At 45.8% G+C, this 15,526-nt stretch overlaps 2 protein-coding genes and 1 long non-coding RNA gene across 3 annotated transcripts in view; 1 reads left to right on the forward strand and 2 right to left on the reverse strand.

Annotated features, from left to right (window-relative positions):
* The window catches only part of LOC120910546 (zinc finger protein 850-like), a 1,103,195-nt gene that overhangs the window by 483,434 nt on the left and 604,235 nt on the right, over positions 1-15,526 (forward strand).
* Positions 1-15,526, reverse strand: part of LOC120909796 (zinc finger protein Xfin-like) — a 49,524-nt gene that overhangs the window by 13,166 nt on the left and 20,832 nt on the right. The window contains exons 9-12 of the mRNA XM_040321527.1: positions 10,632-10,773; positions 9,601-9,671; positions 7,028-7,169; positions 3,452-4,321 (exon numbers count right to left, since the gene is read on the reverse strand). Coding sequence (XP_040177461.1) covers positions 3,452-4,321; positions 7,028-7,169; positions 9,601-9,671; positions 10,632-10,773 — 1,225 coding nt within the window. The remainder of the gene's footprint in view (positions 1-3,451; positions 4,322-7,027; positions 7,170-9,600; positions 9,672-10,631; positions 10,774-15,526) is intronic.
* On the reverse strand, positions 9,658-10,911 carry LOC120910275. The gene is made up of 3 exons (XR_005741480.1): positions 10,871-10,911; positions 10,632-10,773; positions 9,658-9,698 (listed from the first exon to the last, which is right to left on the reverse strand). It is a non-coding gene; the product is annotated as an uncharacterized LOC120910275 (long non-coding RNA).

Below are 15,526 nucleotides of genomic sequence, written 5' to 3' on the forward strand. Positions count from 1 at the left end.
ACTCATATGCAGACGACACGCCACTGTATTTTCGCATCTGCAACAAAAAGGATCATCATCTCAGTTTAGAGAAATGTCTCTCTTTATTAGAAAACTGGATGACTAAGAGTTATCTTAAACTCAACAGTTCCAAAACAGAACAACTCCTGTTTCACGCCAGTCGTAAGAGTCAACTAGCAACAACCTGGACACCTCCGCCCATTCTGGGCCAAATCCTCACCCCTAGCTCCAAAGTCAAAAGTCTCGGGGTCATCTTCGACACCTACATGACAATGGACGCACAAATAGGGTCAGTAGTCAGCGGATCTCACCATCTGTTACGCCTACTACGCAGACTTATTCCATTTATCCCCAAAGAAGAAGTAGCAGTCGTGGTGGGAACAATTGTGAACTCCAGACTGGACTATGCAAATGCCCTTTACCTCGGACTCCCAAAGTACCAAATTTCTCGTCTACAAGTCGTTCAGAATACGGCCGCCAGACTTGTGACTGGGAAAAAAACATGGGAATCAATCTCACCTTCGTTGAGAACCCTTCACTGGCTGCCAGTAAAGGACAGAATTGCTTTTAAAGCTCTCTGTCTGACCCATAAGTGCATCCATGGGAAGGCTCTGCAATATCTTTGCGACAAGATAGAACCCCACAATGCCATTCGCGTTCTGCGATCCACCGACCAAAATCTGGTCAAGGTACCCATAGCCAGATACAAGTCCAAAGGAGAAAGAAGGTTTGCTTTCCAAGGTCCCAGACTATGGAACGCTTTACCAACCAGCATTCAGTTGGAGGAAAATCCCCTGACCTTCAAAAGACAGATTAAAACTCTGCTCTTTTGATGTCTAGAGACAGGAACAACGAGCGCCCAGAGGCGATTTAGTTTGCATGTGCCGCGCTATATACGTTTTTCATTCATTCATTCTCCGACAGCTCTCCTCCACCGTCCACACTACATTCTCTGACAGCTCTCCCCCCACCATCCACACTACATTCTCCGACAGCTCTCCTCCACCATTCACACTACATTCTCCGACAGATCTCCTCCACCGTCCACACTACATTCTCTGACAGCTCTCCCCCCACCATCCACACTACATTCTCCGACAGCTCTCCTCCACCATTCACACTACATTCTCCAACAGATCTCCTCCACCATCCACACTACATTCTCCGACAGCTCTCCTCCACCATCCACACTACATTCTCCGACAGCTCTCCTCCACCATTCACACTACATTCTCCGACAGATCTCCTCCACCATCCACACTACATTCTCCGACAGCTCTCCTCCACCATCCACACTACATTCTCCGACAGCTCTCCTCCACCTTCCACTCTACATTCTCCGACAGCTCTCCTCCCACCATCCACACTACATTCTCCGACAGCTCTCCTCCCACCATCCACACTACATTCTCCGACAGCTCTCCTCCCACCATCCACACTACATTCTCCGACAGCTATTCTCCCACCATCCACACTACATTCTCCGACAGCTCTCCTCCACCATCCACACTATATTCTCCGACAGCTCTCCTCCCACCATCCACACTACATTCTCCGACAGCTCTCCTCCACCATCCACACTACATTCTCCGACAGCTCTCCCCCACCATCCACACTATATTCTCCGACAGCTCTCCTCCCACCATCCACACTACATTCTCCGACAGTTCTCCTCCACCATCCACACTACATTCTCCGACAGCTCTCCTCCACCATCCACACTATATTCTCCGACAGCTCTCCTCCCACCATCCACACTACATTCTCCGACAGCTCTCCTCCACCATCCACACTACATTCTCCGACAGCTCTCCTCCACCATCCACACTACATTCTCCGACAGCTATCCTCCCACCATCTACACTATATTCTCCGACAGATCTCCTCCACCATCCACACTACATTCTCCGACAGCTCTCCTCCCACCATCCACACTACATTCTTTGATAGCTCTCCTCCCACCATCCACACTACATTCTTTGACAGCTCTCCTGCACCATCCACACTACATTCTCCGACATCTCTCCTCTACCATCCACACTACATTTTCCGACAGCTCTCCTCCACCATCCACTCTACATTCTCCTCCATTATCCACACTACATTCTCTGACATCTCTGCCCACACCCTCCACATTACATTCTCTGACAGCTCACCCTTCAGCTGCAGTAACTTTTCTTGCCAAGTCCTCCCAATATGTCTACTGCAGCGTCCTTTTGATTTGTGTGTAAGTGCTAGCTTGTTGCTCCATGTATTTTTATTAGGTTTAATGTTTTTCCCACCTGCAGTCCCAATTGCCATTTTGTTACCCACAGATTGGACAATTTATATGAATATCTATGCAAGTGATGAATAGCTCAGTACTGGTTCATATGAAGACTGTAGTACTAGAATTGACTCTTTATGGGTATATTATTATTATTATTATTAAACCACCACCGTAAAAAGTCAAATATTTTCTCCATGCCACTCATAAACAGTGATGTGCACTGTATACCACTTGGCCTATCTGTTGCCTTGAAGAATGTGAGGTTCATGGGGGGTTACAATTGTTCCTTGGTATGCTTATATCTTTATGTAGCCCCATTAACCTATTTTAAGGGGCTACCACTCTGCATATTGTATTTTTTTTTTCCAAGTGTGCAAAATGAAAAAAGAGGAATGCCACAAAAGGTGGGTAGAAACTGTAGCAGGCCATTGGAGTCACCAAGAAATACAAGAAGCCACGAGAAGACTCGGCCCAGCAAACGCCATCTAAATTTATTTTATGTTTCTCCAGGATGTACAGTACTTCTTTACAAAAAAAAAAAAAAATACATCCTTTCAGTTTTCCTATGGAAACTATTGATCGGTTTCATCCAGTAAAAACCATTGTACATTTGTCAAAAGAATCAGCAGCTGCTTTCTCTCTGAAGTCTAATAAGACTTTGTTTATCTGTAAAACATTTCCCGCAGTCGGAAGGCATTGAGGACTCTGTCCAGTGTCTCTTCTCTGACATTTCCCGCTGTCGGAAAGCATTGAGGACTCTGTCCAGTGTCTCTTCTCTGATGTGTAATAAATATTTATTTGTGTGTGAAACATTTCCCACACTCAATACATGAATAAGGAAGTTAACCCATGTGAATTCTCTGGTGTTCAACTAGGCGTCCTTTCAGTGTGAAAGAATTTCCACACTCGGAACATAAATAAGGACACTAACCCATGTGAATTTTTAGGTGTCTAAGAAGTACCTGTTTCTCAGAGAAAGATTCCCACACGTTGAACACAAGTATGGATGCTAACCGTTGTGAATTTTTTGGTGTTTATCAAGGTGGCCTTTCTGAATAAAGGACTTCCCGCACTCCGAACATGAATAAGGACGCTCCCCCATGTGAATTCTCTGGTGTCTAACAAGGTCTCCTTTCTGAGTGAAAGATCTCTCGCACTCTGTACATGAATAGGGACGCTCACCTGTGTGAATTCTCTCGTGTTTTTCAAGGTGTCCTTTCTGAGTAAAGGATTTCCCGCACTCTGAACATAAATAGGAACGCCTAGACTTGTAATTTCTTAGGTGTTCATCTTGGTTCTGTTCTGTAGAGAAAGATTTCCTGTGCTCTAAACGTAAATAGCGAGGCCCACTCCGGTGACTTCTCTGGTGTTTAACAAGGTCTCCCTTACAAATAAAAGATTTCTCGCACTGTGAACACGAATAAGGACGCTCACCCGTGTGAGTTCTCTGGTGTGTAACAAGGTCTCCTTTACAAATGAAAGATTTCTCGCAGTCTGAACATGAATAGGGACGCTCGCCTGTGTGAAGTTTCTGGTGTCGAAGGAAGTTGCATTTCTGTCTAAAACATTTCCCGCACACTGTACATGAATGGGGACGCTCATCTGTGTGAACTTGTTGGTGTCTAAGAAGGGTGCATTTCTGTTTGAAACATTTGCCGCACTCTGAACAAGAGAAAGTTTGTTTCGTGTGAGCTTTTCGGTGTTCAGTCAGGTCTCCTTTCTTTGTGAAACATTTCCCACACTCTGAACATGAGAATAGAGTCTCACCTCGTGGAACTCCTTCAGAAGATTTCTTGGGAATAGAAGGATCTGTTGATCTAGCTGCAGTGCGAGATCTTAAATTAATATTTGCAATCATAGTATGTGATTGATGAGAAGATTCCCCCTGATCAGAGGGATCCATTGATGTCTCCGGACAGGAAGGTCTGTGATGTATATTTTGTGTATTTGGATTTCCTCCTGGAGGATCCTGTGTGATGACATTATCTTCTGACTTACAATCAGCAGATAATAGAAGATGTCTCTCCGAGGAATTCCTGGCATAACCTCCATCTGATGGAAAGAAATGTAAAAAAAAAGTCAGTAGATCACAAATAACTAGAGTTCTAGAGCTCTACCTCCTCACAGTTACATAGTAGGGGAGGTTGAAAAAAGACACAAGTCCATCAAGTCCAACCTATGTGTTTGATATGTCAGTACAGTGGAACCTTGGATTGCGAGCAACGCGGTTAAAGCGGAGCTCCACCAAGAAAAAAAAAAAAATTCTAAAAGTGCCTGTTGCTAGGCAGATTGTCCTAATCTGCCACTTCCTGATCCGCGGTCCGTCTTCTTTCTTCTGCTCCTCGGCTGCCTCCTAAGGAACGGGAGAGCGGTGTTTTCTGGGACCTTGTGTGTGTCCCAGGAGACATCATTCATTCACCTCGCGCATGCGCAATAGGGAATCAGGCGGTGAAGCCGCAAGGCTTACCTCCTGATTCCCTCACCGAGGATGGCGGCGGGGCAACCGGGGCCCGAGCGTTTGCTCGGCTTCGGGTGCCGTCATTGGGGGCACCCTGGACAGGCAAGTCTCCTTATTAAAAGTCAGCAGCTACAGTGTTAGTAGCTGCTGACTTTAAATGTATTTACTTTTTAAACCGGACCGCCACTTTATCGAGCGTTTCGCAATACGAGCACTGTATTTATGTGTGCAGTACCGCTTTTAGCCTGAGGTGGGGGGCGCCTGAGCCATGCATATTTGAATGCTGCCGATCCCAGGTAATCGGCGCCGCTGGGAAATGCACAGAAAGGCCGGAGGACAGCATGGCTGACCTCGGCAAATCTCAGGTAGGAAGTCTTGCCGAGGTTTGCTGAGGTCAGCCGAAGTGTCCTCTGGCCTTTTCGTCCATTTCCGATACTCGATGCCCCCCCCCCCCCCCGCCTTTGGCCGCATCCCATTGAAGTCAATGCAGAACAAATTATTTTAGTTTCCATTGACTTCAATGGGAAAACTCGCTTTGAGTATTTTGGATTACGAGCACTCTCCTGGAAGGGATTATTGGAAGGGATTATGCTCGTAATCTGAGGTTCAACTGTATTACCTTGTATATCCTGTATGTTGTGGTCGTTCAGTTTCTTGAAACCATCGATCTACACCCCCCCCCCCCCCCCCCCCGCGATGAGACCACCGCCTGTGTAAGGGAATTACGCATCCTTGCTGCTCTTACAGTAAAGAAGCCTCGTTCTTGTGTCATTCACATCACTTCCAGGTTCTTACTAGGGAGGGGAGATCTGCGAATTAACATTCACAGGTCTCCTTCCCCTTCACATAGTAACATCAATCATGGGATCCATGGTCCCACTAGTGGTTTGAAACATGACACCGGTGAAGTGAAGCAATACAGCTGTAAATCCACCAGATTCCTTCGACCTGGCAGCCAACAGTCAGATTTACACAAGGCACCCATCCACACGGGGACAACGCCACAACAGGCTTCCAGACCCTCCCGGTCTATTTAGACCAACGAGGGGTACTGCCTAAGGAGAAGTTCTGGGAATTTGGGCAGGACACTACTCAGCTGGGCAAATGCCAGCAGGTCCTGGGCCTTCTTGGTTTCCACTTCCCGGGCAATAGGGGCTGGGTTGGATGCTATAGTTTCATCCTCCCCCTTACATATCCTTTTGGACAAAGCCTGAACGACCTTGGGTGAGATCCACTCCCACTCCACCAGCGAACTGCAACCGGCACTAATCTGCTCCTGTGGCCCCTGATGACAGGTTTGAAAAAAACAGAAACACGTCGGGGTACTCTACTTCGCCCATTGGAGAGTGCTTTTATGTTCTGTTTGTTTGTTGTTTTGTTAATTTTCTGCCTTTATTGGCACACATTGTCCTTGGTGGTTTTCTGCTGTTAATTTGCACTTTGTTGTTTTTATGCACCTAGGTGCACACTATGCGTTTGTACGAAGTGCCAACATGGACACCTTGTCCAAATAAAAACCTTTTTCATACTTTACTGTGTTTGGCTTATAAAGTCCCATCTAGGGGGTATACTCTTTTTTGTTATACGCTGGTGACATCATAGCACCAAGTCTTAACCCTTCACACATCACACATTAACCCTTAATTAGGCAAATGCATATTTATTATTTAATAAATCACCTATCTACAGGATGATGTGAAGGTCTGATAACTATCCAACATTTTTTCTTAAATTACAATCCTTATACTCAGAAGTAACGTGCACATGAACACATAGCGGTGAGCACCGATTCTCCTCCACTAGCACTTTACAACACTTCACCGTATTTCAACCCAAAGACAAAGAGGGGAACTACCACACTTACATCGTGAGGCCTCGTACACCGGGGTTCCAGGCACAGTTCCTAAAGCCTTGTACACACGGGCAGACTTTTGACCGCGCAAAAGTCCGCCGTGAGGCGTTTGGAAGTCCGACGTACAAAAAGAGAACAGAATCTTTATCTAAGGTCCGTCAGACTTCCGACCAAAAAAGTCAGATCGATGCTACACACGGTCGGACTTTCCAAGAAGAAAAGCCTTTTTTTCTCGGGAAGTCCGCCCGCGTGTATGAGGCATAAATTAGGGACCCAGCCGCTCAGTAGGGTTCACCAAGTGCCAAGCTGCTCCTACCTACAGAACCTTCCTCACTGGCCACCACCATTCCCTCTCCTTCTATCTATCGTTTTACCTTAAACTACAATCCTTATACTCAGAAGTAAAATGAGACTATGACCCGTTTCCTCCATAGTGACCGTTACTTACCTCTGTTGATAAGTAGAGACGTTTCTTCCTGATCACCCTTTGTAATCATCCCAACCTCCTCCGTGGACGGCTGATCACCCTCCACATCCGTCTCTACTTCTTCCTCTTTAACTACAACTTTTATATTAATCCGTTCTTCATCCTAAACCCCAAAATAATAGAAAATCTCTATTAAAGTCAACTCGAGGCAGATATAAAAGACACAAATGGCAGCAGTTCTGCATTCATTAATATATCAATAAATGTGTTTTATTTTTTATAAGTTTAAGTAGTGAAATGCTATCAGGATCTTGTGTTACCTGTACAAAACAGCTTTGACTGGGAGAGAGAGAAGCAAAACAAGGAGCCAATCAGCTGTGATGTAGTGCCAACTAGCGACATGCTGATAGCAGGAGTGACAGAGAGATGAGCTCATCGGCTTGCTGCTACTCCTTTTACTCTCAAGTCACAGGTTGGGGGAAGGACAAGACCGGAAGGTGTTACTGACCTAAAACAGAGATAAACTAATAGCCAGATTCATAGACAGTTACGCCGGCGTATCAGTAGATACGCCGTCGTAACTCTGAATCTACGCCGTCGTAAATTTAAGCGTATTCTGAAAACCAGATACGCTTAAATTAGGCTAAGATACGAGCGGCGTAAGTCTCCTACGCCGTCAAATCTTAGGGTGCATATTTACGCTGGCCGCTAGGTGGCGCTTCCGTTGAGTTCGGCGTAGAATATGCAAATGATTAGATACGCCGATTCACGAACGTACGTGCGCCCGTCGCAATTAGTTACGCCGTTTACGTAAGAGATACGCCGGCGTAAAGATAAAGCTGCTCCCTAGGTGGCAAGGTATGGACATCGGAACAGGCCTATCTTTTTACGTTGTTTGCGCAAGTCGTACGCGAATAGGGCTGTGCGTAAGTTACGTCACGTCGTAGGCAGTGTTCGACGTATCTTAGGCATTCTATCCGATGCATGCGCACTGGGATTCTTTCACGAACGGCGCATGCGCCGTTCGTAAAAAACGTCAATCACGTCGGGTCACCAGTCATTAACATAAAACACGCACCCTGTTCCACATTTGAATTAGGCGCACTTAGGCCGGCCTATTTACGCTACGCCGCCGTAACTTAGGAGGAAAGTGCTTTGTGAATATAGCACTTGCCTCTCTGACTTACGACGGCGTAGCGTATATGCGATACGCTACGCCGCCACAACAATAAGCCGGTCTATGTGAATCTGGCTATGTCTACTGTCCATTTCCTGTGAGCCTAGGAAGCTCGGGGCCCGTCCCCTAATGGGACATCATCACATCAGCCTGGACTTACAGGAGCAAAAGAACAGCAACAAATCATTTAGTTTTTCCCCCAATGTTGGAAGAACACAAGGAGGAAGAGGACCCACCATGACATGTGATTGGACTTACGACCCAGAAAAAAGTAACGTATGTTGATTTTAAAAAAACAATATAAATGTGGAGTGAAAAATGTATGGTGCTTAACCACTTCAGCCCCGGACCATTTGGCTGCTAAATGACCGGGCCACTTTTTGCGATTCGGCACTGCGTCGCTTTCACCGACAATTGCGCAGTCGTGCGATGTGGCTCCCAAATAAAATTGACGTCCCTTTTTTCCCCCACACATTGAGCTCTCTTTTGGTGGTATTTGATCACTTCTGCTTTTTTTTTTTTTTTGCACTATAAACAAAAATAGAGCGTAAATTTTGAAAGAAAAAGCAACATTTTTTACTTTTTGCTATAATAAATATCCCCAATTTTTTTTATTTTTTATAAAGCACATTTTTTTCTTAGTTAAGGCCGATATGTATTCTTCTACATATTTTTGGTAAAAAAATAAAAAATCACAATAAGCGTATATTGATTGGTTTGCGCAAAAGTTATAGCGTTTAGAAAATAAGGGATAGAATTATTGCATTTTTCTTATTCATTTTTTTACTTGTAATGGCGGCACTCTGCAATTTTTATTGTGACTGCGACAATACACCGGACACTTTTGACACTATTTTGGGACCATTACATTTATACAGCGATCAGTGCTATAAAAATACACTGTTTCTGTGTAAATTTGACTGGTAGTAAAAGGGGTTAACCGTGGGGAAGGGGTTAAGTGTGTCCTAGGGAGTGATTCAAACTGTTAGGGGGCGTGGCTTACTGTGACATGTCACTTCCGATGAGAGGGAGCAGACGATCAGTGCTGTCACCAGGCAGATGCCTGGTTTACAAAGGCATTCCCCGGTTCTGCGTTCCGTGACCCGATCACGGGACACCGGCAGACATCGAGTCCGCGGGTCCCACAGGCACGGTCACGGAGACCCACTAGGGGGCAGGTTCAAAGCAATGTATATATACCTTGCTTTGCCCGCCCGTGCCATTCTGCCGACATAAATGTGCATGAGGCATTCGGCAAGCGGTTAAAAAAGGAGCTGAAAAATAGGGATGGGGGGGGGGGGTGCAGAGAGCCAATGCTTCACTTCAGGTGTAGTAAGCAATAAAAAAAGAGACTACATAGAGGAATTTCATCTGGCTAATTCAGAAATATTTCAATGCTCCACATGGGTTCACCTACCTGATCATAATGAGGGATGGTGTGATCTTCCTGTGTGGAATCCCGGGAATATAGAGGACTGGGACATCTCTCTGGTGGGTTCCCATTACTGGATCCATCTGTAGGAAACACACACACTGACTGAATACATTGTTTCTATGTGTTTATCAGATGATGGGGGATCTAGGTGGACCCTCCGTACTGCTCTCTCCTTTACAATAATGTGCACCACCCTACAGTTTGGGCCCCACTGTTTACTGGATCCATCTGTAGGAAACACACACACACACTGACTTTCTATGTGTTTATGTCATGACATAAACCTGCCACCTAAGGGTTAATAGTGCAGACTGATTTCAGTGATTGGCAACAGACTGCCTAATTTAAACACCTCAGCAGCACTGTGTCTCGCTGCCTGTTCCCGTGACTTCCTGTTCCTGTGATCTGATCTGTTTCCTGTGTTTGACCCGGCTTGTTTGACTATGATTGATCTCTGTTATCCTGGTCCCGGCCTGTCTTGTAACCACGCTCAGCTCTACGCTGCTTGATATCCTGTTGGCGAACTTGCCTGCATTCTGACCATTCTCTGCTTGTCGTCTATACCTACATCTGATCGTCTGTTACCAAACCCGGCTTGTCTGACTGCGTATTCAGTGTCTCCCCAGCCAGTGCACCTACCAGCCTGCTTCCTGTTTCACCAGCTGAACTGACAAGACCCAAGACGAACCAGGCACCCATACACCGCCAGGCTCTTGTGGCCACTGTTGCAACATCGGTGGCCCTTGAGCCGGGGTTGTACGAGAAAGCTTTCCCACTGCACGTCAGGCTCGTCCGGCAAGTACGTAACAGTTTATCAGATGATGGGGGATCTAGGTGGAGCCTCCGTACTGCTCTCTACTATACAATAAAGTCTCCTCTTACCCGGTGATGTGAGGGGCGGATGATTCTCCATCATGACGTCCATGTACACATATTAATAGAGGTGAAGGTCTACAGATCCCCAATCAACCTATACACTTGAACAATTTCTGTATTTAGTGTTCATTTCTCACCTGTGCTGTTATCTAGAGAATATTCCTCTTCTTTAGTTGTCACCATCATCCCAACTTCCTCCGTAGTCTCCTGATAATCCATCACAGTCATTTCCTCCTCTTCCTCTTTAACAACAACTTTCAAAAACATCTGCTCTTCATGCTAAACCAACAAAAAGGAAAAAAAACTTTAAATGTGAAGACCAATGAAATAAGAGAAGAGTGTTCTATCATAAAATATAAAGTAATTTCCCACCTACCTGATGATGGTGAGGGATGGTGTGACCTTCCTGTGTGGAATCCCGGGAATACAAAGGACGGGGACATCTCTCTGGTGGGTTCCCATTACTGGACCCATCTGTAGGAAACACACACACTGACTGAATACATTGTTTCTATGTGTTTATCAGATGATGGGGGATCTAGGTGGAGCCTCCGTACTGCTCTCTCCTTTACAATAAAGTCTCCTCTTACCCGGTGATGTGAGGGGCGGCTGATTCTCCATCATGACGTCCTTGTAGAGATCCTTGTGTCCTTCTAAATACTCCCACTCCTCCATGGAGAAATAGACAGTGACATCCTGACACCACTGTTGTCAGCAGCTCAGTCACGTTGTTGGTGACTTCTAGAATCTTCTTGGTATTGTTCTCTTGGGTTTCAGCAAGTTAAATGGTCTCCAGACATCACTAGAGGAAACCTCTGGATTGAAAAAGCAACAATAATGTCATGTGACCTCCCAGAATCCTCCTCACCTATCCGGTCAGGTCTGTGTTTTATTAATAGAGATAAGAGTGATGTCATGTGACCTCCCAGAATCCTCCTCACCTCTCCGGTCAGCTCTGTGTTTTATTAATAGAGATATGGAGGAGACCGCCCATGGTGCAGCCATTGTGGGTGGTCTCCTCTCCCCTGCAGCTTCCACTGGCTGACACAGGGGAGCCGGATCAACTGACCGGATCAGAGGAGGCTGTAAATAGGCAAGTATATACATATTTTTTACTCAGGTTAGTCAGCTTACAGTAAGGGGATGGGGCAAGGGAGCATTTTTAAGACAAGTTAGGCTTTAGCTGAAAAGTAATATCCTCTCAGTCATGTGTCTCGGGTCCTCCTCCGTCCTCATTGATGAGATCACGTGATCCATACAAGACTCTGAGCTCTGTAGACAGATAATATAGCGCCCTCACTGGTCATTAGAACTCATAGACAAGTAGAGATCCATTGTTATCCCTCTGTCCGAAAGTGAGGGAACGGTGTCTGTGTTGTGTTATTTAAAAACACATTAATTTGTCATGAAAAGCATGAGTGAAAATGACAATACCCAAAATTGTAAATAAAACAAACAAAAACCTGTGTGCGTGTTTTTCAAGTATATATATTTTTAACATGATTAAGGTAGTGAGAAGTTCTATTTATGGAGACATCATATGTCCATATAGTGTGAGGGTCTCCAAACTTTCTAAAGAAAGGGCAGGTTTACTGTCCCTCATAATTTAGGGGGGGGGGGGGGCGGCTGTACCCAGTGGAAGTAAACAATGTTGATCTTTGGTATTAGGGGGAGAAATAGTTGGTGTCGTCAGTAGGAATAGTGCCCAATTTTAGTTGTCAGTGGAATAAGTTACAACCCATTGTGGGTGTCAGCGGAAGACATAGTGCCCCAAAATCGCAAAAAATCATGTTCTGTTGGGGGTACTTGAGGAGTGTTGTTGGGAAAAACTGCTATAGCGTGTTGATAGTCTACTGACATCACATCCAAGATGGCGGTGTCAAGCAACGGTCTCATGTATCCGGTCTATAAACCAGAGGCTCTGGATGGACGGTTGGATAAATGGTCCTATATTTAGGATGGATCCGGTCTATAAACCAGAGGCTCTGGATGGACAGATAGATAAATGGTTCTATATTTAGGATGTATCTGGTCTTCAAACTGGAGGCTCTGAAGTAAAATTTGTATAAATGGCTCTATATATTAAGGAGACCAGATTTTTAAATGAAATCCGGGGACATATTTTTTCTTTACTAGTAATGGCAACAATCAGCGACTCTCTGCCCGTCGCCGCCCCCATCTCACAGTCTTACTCTTCGGGCCCCGGCTACTACTGGATGGGGAGCGGAGGAAGATCACTCCGCCAGGAAAGGCAAGGAGATAGGCAGGTGGCTGGCCAGGATTTAAGCCAAGGCAGAAGAACATGCGAGCGAAGCTGAAGAAATATTCCCTCCGATTATCAGAAAGGGGCACAGATAATGGGGAAAAATACAACCCCCCTATGCTAGTAGGCACAGCGGAGCGGGGGTGTGTAATTCTAATTTTTTTATTTTAATTCTGCACTAATTGTCTTTGAAATTTCCCCAGCCCCCAATAAATCCAATCTGGGGACAAAACCAGGGACAGACTTGGTCCGGGGACAGTGTCCTCAATCAGGGGACTGTCCCCTGAAACTGGGTATGTCTGGTCACCCTACTATATATAGATCTGCTAACATCACATCCAGCAATAGCCTAACAAATCTGATCTATAAACTCTGTATATACGGTTGGATAAATGGTTTTATTTAGGATGTATTTGGTCCATAAACCAGAGGCTCTAGATGGACAGTTTAGTAAATATTTTTATGTTTATCTGGACTATCAACCATACCAGACATCATAGTTAATATGGAGGAAGAGGACGGACATGACGGGGGGAGGGCGGGCTTTTAGTGGATGTAAATATATATATTTTATTACCTCCTCTGCTGCCAGTTCCAGCAATGTCTCCTCTACTTCCTCCCGACTCACCTCTTACCCGGAACTTCATGTACATAACCTCACTTCCTGTCAGTAGCTTACATTACTTCCTGTCTTTGCATTCCTGCTGAGATAACCATTTGAATATAAATACTGTGGTCTACAATACATTACTATCTATCTATGAAATCCCATGCTGTCCCCATGGGAACATAAACAGAGGCACACTTAACCACTTGCTTACTGGGCACATATACCCCCCTCCTGCCCAGGCGATATTTCAGCTTCCGGCACTGCGTCGCTTTACCTGACAATTGCGCAGTCGTGCGACGTGGCTCCCAAACAAAATTGGCGTCCTTTTTTCCCCACAAGTAGAGCTTTCTTTTGGTGGTATTTGATCACCTCTGCGGTTTTTATTTTTTGCACTAATTACTTTATAAATGTGACTAGCAGGGAAGGGGTTAACACTAGGGGGCGAGGAAGGGGTTAAATGTGTAGCCTAGTGAGGCCCCATACTCACGAGCAAACATGTCTGCTGAAACTGGCCCGCAGGCCAGTTTCAGCAGACATGTTTGGTCGTGTGTGGGCGCGAGCGGGCCGAATTCCAGCAAACATTTGCCCGCCGGGCCTTTTCCCAGCAGACAAATATTCCTGGACTTGTTTTAAAACAGTCCGCTGGAATTCTGCCCGCTCGGACATGTACGGTCGTCAGTACAGACCTACCGTACATGTCCAGGCGCCCGCCGTCCCTCGCATGCGTCGAATGACTTCGACGCATGCGTGGAAGCATTTTAAAGGCGGGCCGCCCACGTCGCCGCGTCATTGTCGCGGCGACACCGCGTCATCGACGCGGCGACACCGCGGACACGCCCCGCGTATTGTTTACGCGCGGACTTCTGTACGATGGTGTGTACAACCATCGTACAGAAGCCCTCTGGCAGACATGTATGGTGAAAACGGTCCGACGGACCGCTTTCACCATACATGTTTGGTCGTGAGTACCCGGCCTTAGTGTTCTAACTGTAGGGGGAGGGGACTGACTGGGGCAGGTGACCGATCTGTGTCCCTTTGTACAAGGGACACAGCTAGGGTTGTCACCTCATCCCTTTAAAACAGAACACATATGAATTACACGGGTTCTGTGGCTGATTAAGGTGGTAATTGAACTCAAGTGGAGCCTTATCTAAATTAAATCAGCCACAGAACCTGTGTAATTCATATGTGTTCTGTTTTAAAGGGATGAGGTGGCAACCCTAGACACAGCATCAGTCTCCTCTCTCCCTGACAGGACGTGGATCTGTGTGTTTACACACACAGATCCATGTCCTTGTTTGTGTAACTGCCAATCGCTGGTGCCTGGCAGACATCGCGGGCCGCCAGGCACGCGCATCGGCATCTCAGTGATGCGGCAGGCACGTGCGCCCCCCAGTGGCTGGAGGCCGTATATAGATTTGGGATCCACACTGCAGCCGTAGAAAGTCGTACGGCCGGCAGCAAGTGGTTAAAGGACAGGTTCCCCTTCTATAACATGTTACACCTGTATTCAGAGCGTCACATTTAGCACATTTCAGCGTTGCCGGGTGACGTGAGGGACACCTGTAAAAAGAAGTGATGCAGGAGCCGTGGCCCCAATGTCTTTTTGAAATACCTCTTGATTTTTTTATTTTAGTAAGTGTACGTTTAAACTAATAAAAGCAGTTTTAAGTTTTACCACACTATGAGGGTCCCCTACGTCGTGTAAAATCATTTGCAGAATGGAGGATGTCCTGAGCCCGAGCTCTTAATAAGACTCCTTTTTCCTACTGAGTGTTTAAACATTGGTTTAAAATGAAGAAAGACAATAATAAAAACATCTGAATGGAGTTTGGATGGTATTCCCCAAAGGGAAGGCCCACTGTGACCTTAATCTTTGCAGGTCCATACATAGAGATAAGCACATGCCTGACGGTGGTGGGAGTCACAGAGCACAAGTTTGAATGATTTACTAGATAAGAAGTTTGATGTAATACACATGCTGAAATGTAAAGAATATGAGGTCTTTTATGTAATATGGGAATTCATGAGAGACATTTTATTTGTACAGTAGAACCTCGGATTGCGAGTAACGCGTGTTTGTAATGAGTGTTTGGCAATACGAGCACTGTATTTTAAAAAATCGTGACTCGGTTTGAGAGTGTTGTCTCACAAAACAA

Source organism: Rana temporaria, chromosome 8, assembly GCF_905171775.1.
Source record: "Rana temporaria chromosome 8, aRanTem1.1, whole genome shotgun sequence".
Classification (NCBI taxonomy): Eukaryota; Metazoa; Chordata; class Amphibia; order Anura; family Ranidae; genus Rana; species Rana temporaria.